The sequence below is a fragment of the Sus scrofa genome, chromosome 10, assembly GCF_054392235.1.
Source record: "Sus scrofa isolate SSC_HxYL_T2T_F1_AM1 chromosome 10, Sscrofa_HxYL_maternal_Yorkshire_Landrace_v2.0, whole genome shotgun sequence".
Lineage (NCBI taxonomy): Eukaryota > Metazoa > Chordata > Mammalia > Artiodactyla > Suidae > Sus > Sus scrofa.
Window position 1 is genome coordinate 84,772,308 of NC_139392.1, and position 18,712 is coordinate 84,791,019.

The following is an 18,712-nucleotide window of genomic DNA, read 5'->3' on the forward strand; positions in this document are numbered from 1 at the left end:
AGACACCACGGTCGCGGTTTCCGAATATATCCCTCGCTCGACAGACAACGCTCATCACTTGTCCCAAAGCAAAGCTCCTTGGATGTTTGGAGGATGAGCGCTGAACAGTTGTGCGTTTTAAAATAGATGGAATTCCTCGGTGGAGAGCAGGCAGAGGGAGGCGGGGGAACGCGGGCTGCCCTGCGCCCCTCTCACCCCGGACTTGGCGTCCTGGCCACCCCGCGTCGCCTGCCCTGCTGCAGGTCAGGTGCTTAGGATGCACTTTCCGTCCTGATTTTTTTTCTCTTCTAGACTTAGCGCAGTGAACTGGCTCAGATCTAATTAACTCTTGGTTGAAGCCAGAGCCCACTCTGGCTCTGCCCAGGGACCCCACCTATGACTCAGCGCTGAGACTGCCAAGCCCGTGCCACCCTTCCCACTGTCATTTTCCAATGTTCCACTAACTTTTCCAAAATAATACGGGCAAATCATGAAATTCGGGAGGAATTTGGTGGCTTCTTCACGAACTGCCTTCAGATCCTGTCTACCCTGCTGCTTCCCACCCCCTGCTCCCCCCCCAAAGCCCCCTCTCCTCCCCCCACACCCATTCTTCTCCCCCCACTCCCACCTGGGGTCCTCCCTGCGAGGTGAGTGCCCTCTTGAATTCCCATGAAGCAGCCCCCCTCCTGCTGCACTGTAACTGATTCTTCACTGCTTATTCATTTTTTTGTGTGTTTATTTATTTCTGATTTTGTCTTTTTGGCATAGGGAAGTTCCCAGGCTAGGGGCAAATGGAAGCTGCATCTTCGACCTGCACCACAGCTCAAGGCAATGCTGGATCCTTAACCCACTGATCAAGGCCAGGGATAAAACCTACCTCCTCATGGATACTGGTTGGGTCTCCTAATTCTGAGTCACAGTGGGAACCCTTATTTATTTTTTTTAACTGAAGTATTGAAATTCCCTGGTGGCTCAGTGAGTTAAGGATCAGGCATTGTCACTGCTGTGGCTTGGTTTGCTGCTGTGGCACAAGTTTGACCACTGGCCCTGGCCCTTCCACATGCTCCCAGGTGGGGGGGAGTGGCCGAAAAAATACTGCACAATTTTATAGAATTTACAGGTGTGCATATAGTGGTTCACAATTTTTAATAGTTCTGCTCCATTTATAATTATAAAATTTTGGCTGTATTCTCTGTGCCATACACTCTCTCTTTGTAACTTATTTTATGCATAATAGTTTGTACCTCCTACTCCCCTGCCCTTATGCTGACCCTCCCCGTCCACTCTCCTTTCCTGCATTTTCAAATTCTCTTTCTGCTAAAAGGAGCCCATTAGCTCTTCTTTGAATGCCTTCCCAAGATGTGGCTGCATGTTCAGCAGGTGCTCAATACATTTGGAAGGAATGCAAGAAAACAAGCTCAGACTGGTAAGGTTTGCTCAAGGTCAAACACTGGTGTTTGGAGCCAGGACCGAACCCAGACCCTCTGACCTTGAAGTCTGTGCTCTTTCCCTAATGACCTCTTTGACGACCAGCAACTGCTTTGATGAAGAATTTTGAACTGCTTTGGCTCCACCTGAAAACAAAAATCCTCCAGGAAAAGGAGCAGGTGTCTGTGGCAGGTGCAGCGGTCCCGTGCTGGACGCCTGCGGTGGTCACGCCAGGAGAGTGTGGATGCTGGGGAGAAGTGCTACTGTGTCCCTGGTCCCTGTTTGGCAGTGCGGCCCCTGCTTCACCTTGTAACCCATGCTGAGAGGTTGCACTGGGTCCCATGATGCCTACACAGGCCCTGGAAAGGATTTGGGGGCACTGACTAACTCTTAACATGTGCTAAGTGGGCCTGGGTCTGGGTGAATTCCAGAAGAGAGTAGAAGTTTCGAGGAAGAGCTTGTGACTCCCTCCCCTGCTTCCACTTTTTTTTTGTTTTTGTTTTTTTGGCTGCACCCGAGGCATGCAGAAGTTCCTGGCCCAGGGATGGAACCTGTGCCCCAGCAGTGATCATGTTGGATCCTTAACCCGTTGCACCACCAGGGAACTCCTCCCTGCCCCCGTCTTTGTGCAAATGTGTCCTCCCTAGGGGGCTGCCTGGCCGCCTCACCCTCCTGGGCATCCACTCTTTGCCTCTCGGCTATATTCTCCTCCCTGGCACTTCCCACCATCTGGTGAGGAATTCACTTTGCTGAAAATACCTCTCTTGTTTCTTGTTGGTGTTTTCCACCGGGATGCAGGTTCAACGAGGGAGGCCATCTCTCTCATTCTCTGCCATTTCCCCGGTGCCAAGAACAGTGCTGAGACCAAGCAGGTGCTCAGTGGAGACTGAACGAACTGTGTTCATCACGTGATTAATAATATTTAAGAGGCATCCTTAAGTCAGAGCACATCAACAGTAACAGTAACAGTAAGAGGGCGCCTCCCTCCTGCCTGGGTGATGGCTTTCATTTCAGCTGAGACCACAGTGTCTTATTCCATTCTGGCTGCTACAACAACATGCTGGACACTAGATGGCTGAGGCACCATAGATATTCATTTCTCAGGAGTTCCCTTCATGGCGCAGTGGAAACCAATCCAACTAATATCCACGAGGATGCAGGTTTGATCCCTGGCCTCTATCCGTGGGTTAAGGATCCAGCGTTGCCGTGAGCTGTGGTGTAGGTCTCAGACTTAGCTCAGATCTGGCGTTGCTGTGGCTGTGGCATAGATCCGAGGCTACAGCTCTGATTCCACCCCTAGCCTGGGAACCTCCATATGCTGCAGATGCGGCCCTAAGAAATAAATAAATAAAATAACAGGGCACTAATTCCATAAATCACCCCCAAAGATCCCACCTTCTAATACCATCACCTCGGTGGAGTGGGATTTCAACATATGAATGGGGGGGGGGGGGTGGACACACACATTCAGACCGCAGCTCTCAGGAAGGCTCTTCTGACTTCCTGCCCAACACCTGGGGCCAAAAAGCAAGCTGAGGGTGGGCTTGTGTTTTCTTCACCAGGAAAGCTGGATTCTGAGTGACCGCTGGTACCTGGCTATCTCTCCTTCCCGTATAGTCCCTCTGGCCCCGTCTGCTTAGATTCCAGTGGTGCCTTAGAAAGATTTCCATGAAAAGGTTAAAATAAGGCAATTTCAAATACTCAAAGGGCTAACATTGTGCCATGCAGGTAACTATGCAGGTATTTCTGCTAAGAACTGTATTTCTTTAACATTCTGGATGGTAGAAAACTTCTTCGTGCTTTTGATGTTTCATGGGTCTGACTTTTCTGGCCATGGGGTTCCCACTGTGGCACAACGTGATTGGCGGTGTCTCTGCAGTGCCAGGACGAAGGTTCAGTCCCCGGCCCGGCACAGGGGGTTAAAGGGTCTGGCGTTGCTGCAGCTATGGTGTAGGTCGAAACTTTGGCTCGGATCTCATCCCCGGCCTGGGAATTCCATATGCCACAGGGTGGCCAAAAAAAGAAAAAAAATTCTTTTTGGCCAGGACATGAATCGCAAATATCACGTAAGCTCTCTCCTGAGGCCAGGTAGTCGGGGCCACACCTTTCATTTCCACCTGTGAGATTAGGAAGGTGGGCTCAACGGATTTTAAGGTGACATCCATTTCCAAATTTGCATGAATCACCAAGTCTCTGGAGAATGGAATTTGGGGGGGGGTGTTCCCCTTGGGGACAATGGAATTTGTGGGGTTGCGTTCCCCTTGGGGACCCGTCTGTGCTGTCTTGTGGATAGGTGAACCCCTCAGAAGTAAGTGCAGAAAAGGGAAGGAGAAAAGGAAAAATCATGTCCCTGACTCCCACTGGCTTTCTTTCCCCCTGGGCTGAGCGCAGAGCTCCCCCAGGTCTCCCCCACCCCACAGACACACGAATGGAAAGCTCCCCATCGATTCTGGGATAACGGAGAGGGAGGCACGTGTTTGATGCTCTGGCTACCTCCCCCTCCTGTCCGTCCCCCGTCCTGCTTCTGGCAGCCACCTGGGTTAGAATTTCCTGGAAAAAGCAAAAATGCCTCCCAGCAGGAGGGAGAGGAAGACAGAGAATGGGGACGGGGTGGACTAGGAGGAGGGAGGGCAGGGAGATGGAGAAGACACTCTGGGGCGAAGGAAAAGCTGAGGGTGGGAGCCCTGAGGAGCAGACCCAGAGATGCACCAGCCACTCACAGGCGTCATACTTCATATTGTTAAGCCATTTTCACATCTGCACTTTCATGTTGCATGTCACAGCCACTCTGTGTAGGTGATGGGCACATTTTTTTTTTTTTTTTTTCCTGCTTCACTGATGAGAAGACTGAGGCATGAGAAGCTCTAGTGATTTGCTCAAGGTTACAATAGTCTAATTTACTCCCCATTCAGAACAGCCTGCGTAGATCATACAGCAAAATTCAGTAATGGCTTTTCTGGTATTTCAAGTTTAAGTCAATAGCCTGGTTTTTTTTTTATTTTAAGCATATTTTAATAGCCAATATCTATTAGGAAATAAAGATATTTTCTTTTATTTTTATACTTGATCCCTTGAACTACTAGTCCCATATTTTAACGTGACTGCAATTTCTCTAAATTTCATTGTTCACGTCAAAGCATTTGACTAAAATATAGCAAAACTACTGTTCCTTTCTAAGGGGTCAAAATGTTTTCTGTGGGTGGCAGAGTGTCACGTGGGTGAAGATGAAAGCAGCTTTGTTGTGTTCCTCCTCTGGGAATCTTTCTAGGGTTATTACGAAAGTCAAGAATAGATCAGAAATGGAGAAAAGATAGGAAATGTCAAGAAGAGCTGTCGTGGAAAATTGAAATGATTCCTTTTCAAGTTCACGAATTCCGTCCTGATGACAGACCTCCAGCCTTGCGGGATGGGCTCTTCCCAGATAGAAAGGTGGCAGCCATGAGGGGATTTGATGCAACTGTGATTGATGTCGGCACGTCCAGACGGTGATATTTTATGAGGAGTTTAACCGACATTTGTTAGGCTGATTCAATGGCCGCAGCACCCGGGCTCGACAGGGCCAGGACATAACAAAAGGAGGCAGTACCCCACGAAGGTGTCTGGGGCCAGTAAGGGACTGAAATGCCACTGGTTCAAGTTTTGCACACCCCCTCCATGCCGGATGCCCTTTTAGTATTATTATTATTTTTTTGGCTGCCCTGTGGCATATGGAGTCCCCAGGTCAGGGAGCAGATCTGAGCCACAGTTTTGACCTAAGCCGCAGCTGTGGCAACACCGGATCCTTATCCCACTGTGCCAGGTCAGGGATCGAACCTGCATTCCAGAGCTGCCAAGACGCCATGACTCCCGTTGCACCACAGCGGGAGCTCTCAGGCTGGGTGCTCTTAACCATATCATTTCACGTCTGTCTCCCACAAACTCTACTGCAAGACGAGGCTACTGGGAAGATCCAGTGACTCCCCGAGGACCAGGTGGCTGCCCCCAGTTCTGCACCCAGGTCCTTTGTCTCTGAGTGAAGGGTTCTTGTCACTAACCCAGACAGGAAAGAGCCACGGGGTGACTGTCACGGCCCAATGTGGGGACACGCATCCCAGGGGCAGATTCATGCTGGTACCCACGGTGTGAGAGTTCAGAACTCAGGACCAGATCCTTTGGGGCTCGAGTTATGGTGGCTTAGGCTCCACAGAACAGATTAAACGTGGCCATTTTAGCACTTCTTTCACAAGTGAAGTGGTTACAGAAATGCTTTCAAGGGGGAAACTCCTCCATCACAGAGGTAGATGGTGACTTGGCTGGTTAAGAAAACTTTTCTTTCTTGGGCGAAACGTAGTTTCTATTCTGTCCTGAAGCGTGGGCTCTCCTGGTGGAGACACGTGAGCACTGCCAGGGGCCTGGAATGTCCCAAGAGGGTAAGAATAGCCACGACAGAGACGGCTCCTGCTGGCCCCTGGTCACTGCAGTTGTCAGGAAGGCTTTGCCTCAAACAGCTCGGGGCCGTCTCGACTGGGCGTCAGAAGAACCAGCCTCGCTTTCCCATCGCTTTCACCTGCAAGTCCTTTGTAGCTAAGATACATTTATTCCTGAGAAGATTCCCCACCTCCTTGGAAAACACGGGCTCCGGCAGCCTTGAGTCTGGGACTCCCTGGAAGCATGGACCAGCCAGACCTGCTGGGCTTCCTCGTCATTACCTTAAACTGCAACGTGACCATCGTGGGTGAGTAGCGCGATCTCCCGCAGAGCTGGGTTGCTTTTCCTGGTCCTCCCCCGGAGTAAGACCTGGGCTCCAGCTTCCCTCTGGTTCTCCATCACTTAAGGAGGCTCCACCATCATTTAAGGACGTCTTGGGAGTGAGCGATGTTTCTCTCAAGGGACCGCTTCTTGCTCATATTTGGGGGCCGAGCAGGTGGAAGGGGTGTGTTTGTGTAAGTCTTCTCTGGTGACATTGCCAGGAAAAGGAACAATACAGTCAAAGTTAAGAGAAATGCATGCCCCCGCATGTAGCCACATGATTATGACATTAATCTTATAAGTCACCCACAGAACATTAAAACGCTTCAATCCTGGGGGGGGGGGGAAGCTTTTCGTTCATCTTTTTAGGGTGTATCCTTGAAGCTTAATTCGTAAAGATTAGTAAATTCTCTCGTGCACTTTGAACCAAATCTCAATTGTAGTTTGGTTTTTTTTTTTAAACAAAGAAAGTAATAAAGTTTTCTGAATTTGATGTAGCCAAGTTAAATTTTCAGAGAGGTATGGGTATCACAGTAAAGGAATCGAGGAAAGGATTAAAATATGACCATGAAGTGGTTGATATTTTTTTTATTCACTGCTTTTTAAACAAAGTCAACCTGTTTTAAAAGTTTGAGTTAATGACTTAATCAGGTAATGGTCACACAATCCTAGAGTTTAACTGCCTTGATTCATAGTAAAGTTTAGTTTTTCTGATAGCAGATGACAATTTCTCATCAGAAAACAACATATTTACAAGTTCTTTTGATGGGATCTTGAACATATTCCAAAATAGCTGACTCCTGACATGAAAACAGGACTTGGAATTTATCTTGATCTCTAGGTTGGCCTCATTTATTCATGGTTAATTGAAGAAGGACAAACCTCAGTTCGTAATAGCTGGAATAGGGGGAAAGGAATTCTGAATTCTTGAAGAGTCTTCAAAATGGAATGTTCTAAGAAATCTGATTTAAAGGCCCAGCAAGCAACATTAATACAAGCTCTGCAATTACACAAAGATCATGTGGACTGTTACTGTAGAGAACACTCATGAAACTCAGCAGCTTGTGTTTGCTATACACAGTTACAGGAATGCACTAACATCCTTGAAAAGGCTCATTCTTTTAAGAGGAAGACCTTATTTACATCAGCCCAACTCTCTTTTTAGACCTTTCAGTTCAGGAGACATTACCCAAGGTCTGAACTAGCCAAACCAGATCAAACATTTTCGAATCTATGCTTCTTTAAATCCACTAATTTCAAAGCGTTTTATAAACAAGTACAGACACACCTCGTTTTATTTCACCGATACTGCATTTTTTTTTTTTTTTTTATGAATTGAACATTTGTGGCAACTGTGCCTCCAGCAAGTCTGCCGGCATCCTTTTTCCAACAGCATTTGCTCACTTCAAGTTTCTATGTCACATTTGGATAATTCTCACACTATTTCAAGCTTTTGCATTGTTACTATATTCTGGTGAATTGTAGTCGATGATTTTCCATGTTGTTGCTACCACTGGCTGAATTTTTAGCAACCAAGTATTATTAATTTAAGGTATGTACACTTTTATTTTATTTTTTTATTTTTAAATTAATTAATTAATTATTTATTTATTTGCTATTTCTTGGGCCGCTCCAGCAGCATATGGAGATTCCCAGGTTAGGGGTCAAATCGGAGCTGTAGCCACCGGCCTACGCCAGAGCCACAGCAACGTGGGATCCGAGCCGCATCTGCAACCCACACCACAGCTCACGGCAACACTGGATCCTTAACCCACTGAGCAAGGGCAGGGATCGAACCCACAACCTCATGGTTCCTAGTCGGATTCGTTAACCACTGCGCCACGACGGGAACTCCAAGTACACTTTTTATAATGCTTGTGCACACTCAATAGACGAAGGTATCATGTAAATGTAACTTTTGTATGCACGGGGAAACTAAGGAAATCTGTGCGACTCATTCTTTGGGGTGGTCTAGACCCGAATCTGCGGTATGGACCTGAATCCGAAGTATCTCTGAGATGAACCTAAGTCAGCACCGCGTGGGACACTGCAAATGCTCCTTAGGTGTTTGTCCGATGAGCTAAGTGGCTGATCCTGTCGCTGTGACTCAACCACATGCTGGTGCACTTCGTGTTCTGGCCTCAGCCCCAGTAAGGACTGAAAACGGTTGCCCCTGGAGATGTGTCTGTCTGGCTGTGATAGTGCCCTTCCTGCTTCCTCTTTGTAGGGAAGGTCTGGCTGATCTTCATGGTTCTGCTGAGGATGGCGGTGCTCATCCTGGCCGGGTCGCCCGTCTACCAGGATGAGCAGGAGAGGTTCGTGTGCAACACGCTGCAGCCGGGATGCGCCAACGTTTGCTATGACATCTTCGCCCCCGTGTCCCACCTGCGGTTCTGGCTGATCCAGAGCGTGGCTGTCCTCCTTCCCTTCGCCATCTTCAGTGTCTACGTGCTGCACAAAGGAGCCGAGGTGGCGGTGCGGGGACCCCGCGGGCCGGATAATGGCCCAGAGGACGCCGACCCCCTTGACCTGACCTCCGGGGCCAGGCGCTGCCTGACGGTGCCGGACTTCTCCTCGGGCTACACGGCCCACCTCTGCCTCCGGACGCTGACGGAGGCAGCTTTCGGTGCCCTGCACTACCTCCTCTTCGGATTCTTGGTCCCTAAGAGATTTTCGTGCACGCATCCTCCTTGCACCGGCGTGGTGGACTGCTACGTCTCGCGGCCCACAGAGAAGTCCATCCTGATGCTCTTCGTCTGGGCGGTCTGCGCGCTGTCCTTCCTGCTCAGTGTCACGGACCTGCTCTGCAGCGCGCGATGGACAACGCGCGGACGACCCAGCCCAGCCCTGGCCGGGAGGAGGCCGCCTCAGGGGCCGGAGGACGGGGCGCGGGAGGGACGCGGGGCTCACGAGGGCGCGGGGCTGCGCGCTCGCCGGGGCCTGCGCAGCGGAGGGCGGGGGGCGCACAGTCCGGCGGCGGAGCCTGCCGCGCGGGGGCGCCGGGAGCTGCCTGGGGAGGACGAGAGCGACGCGCTGTCCTCCGTCAGCGACCAGCCGCCGGTGGCCGGGCCCGGAGCGGCGGCCCCGGGGTGGGAGGAGCGCCCCTGCGCGTCGCGCGCCAGGCTCCCGGGCCCCGGCAAGTCCGAGTGGGTGTGAGCCGCCCGCGTCCGGTCCGGAGAGAAAAAGGGATCCGCAGAAAGGCCCGCTGGCGGGACAGGCTTGGCCAGAGGCTCTGATGCAGCGCCCCGCAAATTTAAGTTGGATAACGCCTTCTACGGAAAACTGCGCGTGGTGTTCAAAAGCGGATGGGGGCTCGGAGGATTAGCGACCGAGCGTCAGGTCCCCGAGGTTGCAGTGCTCTGGTTCTTTTGTCTCACGTTACTGCCCTATGTGCTTCATAAAAAGCACGTTCTCTTGCATTCACAGAGCTCATTCATATTTGGAGATTTGCTGATGAATTATTCTGAGGGTTTTTTGTTTGTTTTGGTTTTGGTTTGTTTTTCTGCTTAGCTGATAAGGGCATCTATTAGGCATGTTGTCCAGAGAGGCATATTTGTTTTCCCCAAACCCTTTTAATAAAGTGAATGCTGACTGCATTGTAGTGTCACGCTTCCTACCTCACCGTGTTTAGAAGAAACCACAAATGCAGAAAATACGGCTGAAAAAAATCGGGTCTTTTGTGGGGGTGGGTGTGTCCGGTTGTTATTGCAGGTGGATGCGAGGTGCACAGGGTGAGGGGTGGCCTGCTGGCTTGCTGAGGATCGGTGGCTCTGTGGGCTGAGCCGCTGTCCTCACTGAGCAGCGGGAGCACTCTGGCGGCTGACGGCAGGCGTAGAGTTGTCTGCGTCTTCCAGTCCCAGCTCTATGTGTGACCTTGAGAGTCATGCAGTCAGGGCTGCCCTAAGGGTCGTGCCATCTCAGGGGAGCCCTTGAGACCCCCTGCAGGTGTTCCAGCCTCCCGGTCTGTGGCTGATGCTCTGGGGTGGGGGAACCCTGGAGACACAACTGCCTCACCTCTCTGGGGGCTCCCCTCTGCTCCCCTGGTTCTGGTCCAGCTGCTGCCAGGTTAGAGCGTGAGTCTGTTAGAGCTTCAGGGCAGCCTTTATCTACCACGCAGAGAAAAACAGGATAGACCTGCTCATCTTTGTCAGGGGGTGAGGCCGAGCCACTGGGTGTCCTTGCAGAATGCACAGAGAGCCACTGGTCTCCAAAACCCCATGCCGAGGAAGAGGAACTTCAAATGAGCAAATAGTTAGGAAAGTGAAGCGAGGCTCCAGGGAACCAGCGGGCCCTTTTGACTGTTCTAAAGATGACTTTGACCGTGAAATACCTGCCAGGCTGGGGGTGACGTCCTCCTTGATTTGCCTGCATGGTGTCGAAGCCATTGGTTAAAACTTTAAAAAAATCATCCAAAAATTGTTTTTGGGTGTAAAGCCCTTTGAATGAAAGTACCTGTCTTTAACGCATGCCGTAAATCTCTCTCCCACTCTTGTCTCTTTCATTTGCCCCTCAATCCAATGACTTTTCCTCCTGCTAAGCGGTGGCAGAGGCTGTGGGGACAGACCTGGGGTGGCCCTGCATGGTGACCCTGTGCTGTGAGGAGCAAAGTTGCAGAAGTGGCCTCGAGCATTCTGCAGTGTGCGTGGCTGTGTCAGCAGTGACCACCTCGCCAGAACACGCAGATGGGGGGTGACTCCTCCTCTCCTTCCTCTCACACAAGCCAGTGGACTTCTCCCCTGCTTTGTAACCCAGGTTTTGAAGCCTTTAAAGGTCTTTTCTAATCATTGGGGGGCGGGGAGTATCTCAGACTGTATCCAAAAGGTAAAAGAAGTAGGAAATTGCATGATTTCAGCGTGGTTCTCTGCGTCTTCGGCGCCCTGGGTGAACGCGAGCTGGCTCACGGGCTTGTACCCCTCCCACAGAGCGTTACTGAGTCACTCCTGCCCCAGGCAGAGGCAGCGGGGCTTTTGGTAACTGTAGCTGCTCTAACAGGTCGCCCCAATCTTGGACATTGAACACAGAAGTTTCCTGATTGATGGGTAGCTTTCCTCCGGGTGGTGACTCAGGGCTCCTTCCACCCTGTGGCTCTACCATCTTCCACCCATGGTGCCAAGATTGCTGTGGCAAGGACAAGACCGGTTCCGAGGCCAGGTCTGAAGAGGCCACCGGAATAGCTGGTTAGAACTGGGTCCTAACTGCTTGGAAAGCTGGTAAGGGCAGCCTAGTTACACAGCCACCTCCCCCACCCCCCACCCCTGCATCCAAGGGTTCCAGCCACAGATTCAATCAACCATGGATTTGAAGGAGTTAAAAAAAAAAAAAAAAAAAAAAAAGAGAGAGAGAGAGAGAGGTTTTCCAGAAACCTTTCTCAGTTGGTGTTCTTTCTGCGGGGGAATCAGCTGGTGGGACCCAGACAGATGCTCGGGAGAGCGAAGTGGGGACCAGTGAGATTATGCTCGTGCTCTGCCAAGAGAGGGATTATTTATGGAATTAATAAATGCGACTCTATTTTTTTTTTTTTTGTAGGATGTTGCAATCTGCTGTGAGAACTTCCTTCGAATTTTCTGAGCGTGAGTCTGGTTTCTGGCAGGAAGGGAGGAGGAGGCCGGGCTTTGCTGTGAGAGAGGGGCCACCTGGTTCTCAGGCACAGACCTGCCCGCGTCCCCTCCTGCTGTGGACAGGCCTCCCACCCCCTCACCCAGTGGCCCAGGCTGTCAGCCCTGCCAGCTGTATTTGGGTTGTTCCGTGGGAGAAATGTTCCCTCGAAAGGACACAGATGTCTCTCCCCTCCTTGATTTGAAGCAGGGGAATATGCATTTTCTTCCTTCCTGTCCGTCGGACCGCCAGTCCCTTCCTCCGGGAACTTGCTCCTTTGGGCTGTGACCGGAGAGGGAGATGTGAGCGGCAGAAAACTGAGCTGAAAGAAGTGACTGTGTTTTCTCAGGAGCTGATGAAATGAGTTCATGGAGAATGCAGGAAATTAAAAGTCAAATGCCAAGAGAGATTTCGGGGGGGAAACAGGTGGAGTGCAGAGGAGCGGGGCATGTTTAAAGGATGGGAGTGGCTGTGTAGACTGTGGCTGTGTAGACTCTAGGTTGTGCAGACTGTGCTGCTGGCCGCTGGCTGGCTGCCGTCCACTTCCCAGACCCCCTGTCAGTATCCCCCCAAACCCCCGGGGTCCCTGAGCAGGTTCCTCTCTGCACAGCCCCCCTCCCTTCCTCTGGCAAGTGCTTGTTGCTTTACCCATAGGCTGGGAAATGAAATTTCAAATCAGCGGAACTATATTGATAAACCAGTGTTTATCAAGCATCAGCTCTGCACTTGGTGTTTCAGCTCTCGCTTTCACTTCCTTCTATGAGGCTAAAGCAAAAACCCTAAACCAGAAAACAAGCCAGCTTCTCACCTGAGAGGCCAGCAAACCAGTGGGAAGAGTTCTAGCTAAAGGCCATTGTTCCGTTCAAACAATTCCTCCAGTTCCTGTGAACTTGGATTTTCTCAGCACTGAAAGGGGCGTCGTGTCAGGACTGCCTGACTTCGTGGGCTTGTTGTGCCATTCAGGCGAGATCGTGGAAGTGGACGCCCCCCACCCCCAGAGGACACAGTTGTGTGTAAGGTGTGTAAGGTGTGTCCTGCACTATGGGATTGTCCATGCTTGACAGATCACTCTAAACTGATCTCTCCAGGAATTTGTGATGATAGAGCATTTGCACGTGGCAGAAGATGTCCACAGACCCAAGGATGCTCTTGACCTCCTTCCCACACCCTTTCTGACCAGCAGAGGCCTCTCTTGGACCATATTTCGGGTGTGCTATTTCTAAGCACTGAAGCGATATTTTATTTCAGGTGGTACATCTGGACCACTTTTGCTCTGCTTCTTTCTTGCTTATCTCTGCCCAGAAAAAGCAGGATTTAAGAAGTCTCGGCAGCAGATCTGGGAGTTGTGTTAGGCTAACTTTGGAAAACAGGGGTGAGAAGTGAGGGCTAGTGGAGAAATCATGGGCACTCTGGCCTCCTGGGAAGGAGTGTGTCTAACAAGACAGTGATTCATCCTTTTGGGGTTGAGGTGGGCCTCTTATTGCTTTTTCTTTTTCTTTTTTGTCTTTTTAGGACCGCACCTTTGGTGTAGGGACGTTCCCAGGCTAGGTAGGGGTCCAGTTAGAGCTGTAGCCACCAGCCTATACCACAGCCATAGCAACGTGAGATCCGAGCCGTTTCCCTGACCTACACCGTGGCTCATGGCAACACCGGATCCTTAACCCACTGATCGAGGCCAGGGATTGAACTTGCGTCCTCATGGATGCCAGTCAGATTCGTTTCCCCTGAGCCACAACAGGAACTCCGATGCCTCTTATTTCTACTCTATTTTTGTTACAGTGGTTGCCCCTTTCCCTGGCTTTTTCATGTTTGCAGGTTGCAAACTGCAAATGTTTGGCCTGAGATGTGGATTCATAATAACAGATGACAACCAAGACCGACGGAGGTGGAACTGGGGGTGGGCGGTGTCCTGCAGACCCTCTGGTGTGACTGCCCAGGAAGCTGGGAGGTGGCAGTGCCAACAGATGCCAGTATCTCCCTGCATTTAAGATTCCCCCTTCCAGCTGTTGACCAAACAGCTACAAGAATACCCTTCCAGCTGTAACTCGTCAAATAAGGTGTCTACCAAGGGGCAAGAGGTTCCCCTCCTTGGCTTATAAAGTGATGTGTTCTTTTATGTTTAAGGACTTGTTCTCCTTTTCTTGGTCTTTAGAAGGTCAAAGTGCTTTTGATCTCAGAAAGAGTATTTGAGAAGCAATTACATGTCTATAAATTGGTCTTCCTCACCTGGGATTTTTTTTTTGCTCTTTTTAGGGCCGCATCCATGGCTTATGAAGGTTCCCAGGTTAGGGGTCCAATGGGAGCTACAGCCGCCGGCCTACACCACAGCCACAGCAATGTGGGATCCAAGCCACGTCTGTGACCTACTCCACAGCTCATGGCAACACTGGATCTTTAACCCATTGAGTGAGACCAGGGATTGAACCCACATCCTCATGGTTCCTAGTCGTTAACCACTGAGCCATGATGGGAATTCCTCACCTGGAATTTGATTTGAAAAAAGCCTCAGGCATTATTAAAGTTTGCACTGAGTATACCTGGTGCCATTTCCTTCCGAAATGAAAATTCAGTAATTTTATGGAGGTGGTATGTGGGATTGGCCTTAAGCTAAAGCAGGTCCTTTAGATTTTGTTCTGTGCCCAGAGTGGGCCTTCACAGAGACAGTGAAAAGACAGGGAAATGTTTCCACTCTCCCACTAGCTGAGGGCTTTTCTTTGCTTTTGTTTCCCCATCTGTAAAAAAAAAAAAAAAAAAGGAAGTCATCTTTCGGAAGTAAGATATATAGAAGAAGACATTATGTCCTTTTTTTTTTTTTTTTTTTTGGCTTTTTATGGCCTTACCTGTGGCATATGGAAGCCCCCAGGTAAGGGGTCGATTCGGAGCTGCTGCTGGGGGCTACACCACAGCCATGGCAATGCCAGATCCTTAACTCACTGAGAGGCCAGGGATGGAACCTACATCTTCACAGAGAGTATACTGTGTTCTTAACCCTCTGAGCCACAACGGGAACTCCAGTTCTCCTCATTCTTTTTTTTTTTTTTTTTTTTTTTTTTTGTCTTTTTGCCATTTCTTGGGCCACTCCTGTGGCATATGGAGGTTCCCAGGCTAGGGATCTAATTGGAGCTGTAGCCACCAGCCTACATCAGAGCCACAGCAACGTGGGATCCGAGCCACATCTGCGACCCACACCACAGCTCACGGCAACGCCGGATCCTTAACCCACTGAGTGAGGGCAGGGGTCGAACCCACAATCTCATGGTTCCTAGTCGGATTCGTTAACCACTGCACCACGATGGGAACTCCCGAGTTCTCTTCATTCTTGAAGGCAGGCAGACAGAGGGGGTTATTGTCCACAAAGCGGTTCCCCTCTCGGTATGTTCTCGGTAGTGTAGGCGCTCTAGGAGGTTAACAGATCCAAAGAGCGCGTGTACATTCTCGACCAACAGGAAGCCAGGTTAACTCCACGCACACTCTCTGTGAAGTTACCATAATTTCATGGCTTGAATTTAAACGCTAGCCTTGAAGACGCCACTTCCCTCTGTGCCTTGTCCGGACCTTGGGGGTGCTCTCTCCAAGTAGATGGCGTGTCTGAGCCCCCACTAAGTCTGCGGGTGAATTGCCCTTGGGCATGGACCTGAGTCACAGGGATGCTCGTTAGTTACGTTTTCGTAATTAACCACTTTGTAACATAGTCATCCTTTCTTATTAGGGAATTTAAATCCAATAAGATTGATAAGTTGGGCCAGGTTTAAAAAGAACTTGACCAGTTAGGTGTATTTATTTATTTATTTATTTATTTATTTTTTATGTTTAGGGCTGTTCCCGCGGCATATGGAGGTTCCCAGGTTAGGGGCTGAATCAGAGCTGTAGCTGCCAGCATACACCACAGCCACAGCAAAGCGGGATCCGAGCCGCATCTGCAACCTACACCACAGCTCACAGCAGTGCCAGATCCATAACCCACTGAGCAAGGCCAGGGATCGAACCCGCATCCTCATGGTTACCAGTGGGATTTGTTTTCACTGCGCCACAATGGGCACTCCCAGTTAGGTATGTTTAAATGCTTTCCATGATGTAATTATTTTAATCATGATTTCCCTCCATGCTTGAAGAAGTTGCCTTTCTGGAATAAATTTCAATCCAGACTACACACGAAAACACAAGTCTGTGTTTTTCAGCCTGTGGCTCCCAGCTGTCCTGATTAAGAACTGGTCTTGCCCTGTCCCCAGGCACTTCTGCCCCATCTAGTTTAAGCCCCCAGACCCATGCACACTTGGAAGCAGGGATGCTGAGGCACTGTCTTGAGGCGGTGCCGATTGGTGGGACTGGGGAATGAGGAAGAGGGATGAGACCCTGGCCGGGTACTGAGGAGCTTCCACCAAAAAGGACGCCCTGGTGGGAGATGGGTGCCTATGGTTTCTCTGCTTGTTTAATCTTTAAATCGTCTATTTCTTTGTTCCGTGTTTCGTTTAACGTATCAGCCTTCGCCTCGAGGTTTCTTCCCCCCAAGATCTTGGGTCGCCTTTACCATCATCACTCCAAAGCCTTTTTCATGGTGGTTGCTAATCTCCAGTTCAGGGGATCCGGGCAAACCCCTGCAGAGGACCAGGGGCAGCGTGTAAGGCCTCCTCAGAGTGCGGCTGGGTAACAGCACGTGGGGTTGGATGTGAAGGGTGGAGCCGGGTGGCCTTGGGCATTTGGGAAGGTGGAGGAATGGAGACCCGCCTCTGTGTGTGTATGTCAAAGAGGTCTGAGGGCTGACAGATCTGTCGCTAACGCCAGATCTCTAAGTGGAGCCAAGAGAGGTCCAAAAAAGACTCCCTTGAGCCAGCCCAAGGTAGGGAGGGTATGTGTCTCCTTGGGGGCACTGGGAGAACTTGTCCAGCTAGATCTCCCCGATGAATGTTGCCAGTAACCTCGCATGCATGTCTAACACCAATGTTTCTTAATTGTTATTCATTAGGGTCAGAAAGCATCCTGTCCTTTTATATTTTTGTCTACTTTGTAGACATTCTGGTTGAGATGGGGAATGTACTCTCTACTCTTTTCTTTGGCATCTTGTTGGGTTTGGTTGGTGAAGAGACTTACGAGGAAGGTCACTGTAAATATGAGGATGCAGGAAGGAACTCGGTACCTGAGAAGGACACATGGACGTCACCAAGGAGGAGGGTAGAAGGGACCTAAACACACACTGCCCCTACTTCCCATGTGGGTGCCTGACCCCTAGCCCAGCAGGTTGCCTCTGGATAGGCTCTGATCTAGTGGGGGAGGTGATGGGAGATTTGGAGGCAAAATATGGACCCCGAGAATTGTGTGGAACCAGGGGTAGAAAGGCATCGAGGCTGTGTCAGTCTTGATTGTTCTAGGAAACCACACTGTTGCTACTCCAAATAGAATTCACACCTTTTGTTGTTAACTTGACATGTCTCACGCAAGTTAACGAACAGCTTCCAGTAAAACTACAGCAGTCACTTTAGGGGTCTGGAAAAGTGTCGTTGACCTTTCCTGCAGACCCACCCTCACTTTGTTGAACTTGGAAACCTCGGTGTTAGTCTTGCACTAATCCTTCTTGAGTTGGCACAACATGACTGTGCTGGAAAGTCATGGAATTCACCCCATTCATCCTTTAATTAGACTAAACTTGGATTAAAAAGCTTCTGTGTGATTTGGAAAAATCCAATCTTTGGTCTCAGACGCCTAAATCCTCGGAGAATTTTGAAGTGCAAATTTAGAAATCATAATACAGCGTTAGGTTCTGTTAATCTGAAGAGCATGTGAGTCATTTTAAACCTAGAGCATTTCAGACTTAGTCATTTCCTTCATATGAAATCCAACTTTCCGGCATAAAAGTTATGAAGGGTAAGGTTTTCCAGCGCATGGAACTCCAAGTCTCCAACGTGGGGACTGGGGATGGAAGTAAATTGCTAACGGGTCTGCAGCGTTTTGCTGCAACTCTGGTGAAACTTTTTTTTTTTTTTTTTTTTTTTGCTTCCTCCAAACTTTTCCTCTGGTAAACTTTCTTCTCTATTTTTTTCTCCCTCCTTTATTCTTCTCGCTGTCTAGCTCTACTGGGAGTTGGTTTTGCCCGGTGAGTTTCACATGAAGAAAGTGTCCACAGTTGAACATGGCGCTTTGAATTTCCTCCCACGTCTTGGCGGTTCAGAGACGCGCAAGTGAAACCCCCAGTTCTCTGCATAGTCGGTGCTCAACAGACATAGGCTGAATGGGTGGATTTTCAGAAAAGCATACAATTTAAAAAATAATAGAAACTCTCTCTTCTTATTTTTTTAAAGTAATTAATTAATTTATTTGGGCCACATGTGCAACATATGGACGTTCCCAGGCCAGGGGTTGCATTGGAGCTGCATCGGCCGGCCTACGCCACAGCCACAGTGGCACCAGATCGGAGCTGCATCTGCAACGATGCCACAGCTTTCAGCAATGCCGGATCCTTAAGCCCCTGAGTGAGGCCAGGGATCGAACCTGCACCCTCATGGATACTAGTCGGGTTCGTAACCCACTGAGCCACAATGGGAACTCCAGAAATTTTTTCTTCTGAGTGGGTTAAAGCACTGACTCTTAACCATTACAAGTCACCAGCATCTCGTTGAGGAGTATATGATCTTGAATTTCCTTCTTCTTCTTTTTTTTTGTAAATAGAGATTTAAAACATACATTTTTTTTTCTCAGTCATTTCATTTGTTTCTCTGAAGGCATTTCCTTCATATGAAAGGGCAGATGCGATAGTTTGTCAGTTATACCTCAGTTTAAAAAAGGGGGGGGGGAAGAAAAAAAGGCAGGGTCACACAATAATTATTATTCTCATTTCATGGATGAGGAAAGTGGAGGCCAGAAACAGGGATGAGATTATAGGCTAATAAAAACTAGGGTAAGAACGCAGAAATTCTGCTTGGTCTAGTTCTTTCTGTATTCGGCTTCCCTTCTTTCAGGAGAAGGCAGACTTACCTATGGTGAGTTGTCT

General features: G+C 49.6%; 1 protein-coding gene across 1 annotated transcript; it reads left to right on the top strand.

The window, feature by feature from the left end:
• Positions 1-5,911: 5,911 nt before the first annotated feature.
• On the top strand, positions 5,912-9,434 carry GJD4 (gap junction protein delta 4). The gene is made up of 2 exons (XM_003130802.5): positions 5,912-6,121; positions 8,363-9,434. The coding sequence occupies exons 1-2, from the start codon at positions 6,058-6,060 to the stop codon at positions 9,289-9,291; spliced, it is 993 nt and encodes a 330-aa protein (XP_003130850.3). The 5' UTR covers positions 5,912-6,057; the 3' UTR covers positions 9,292-9,434.
• The last annotated feature ends 9,278 nt before the right edge of the window (positions 9,435-18,712 follow it).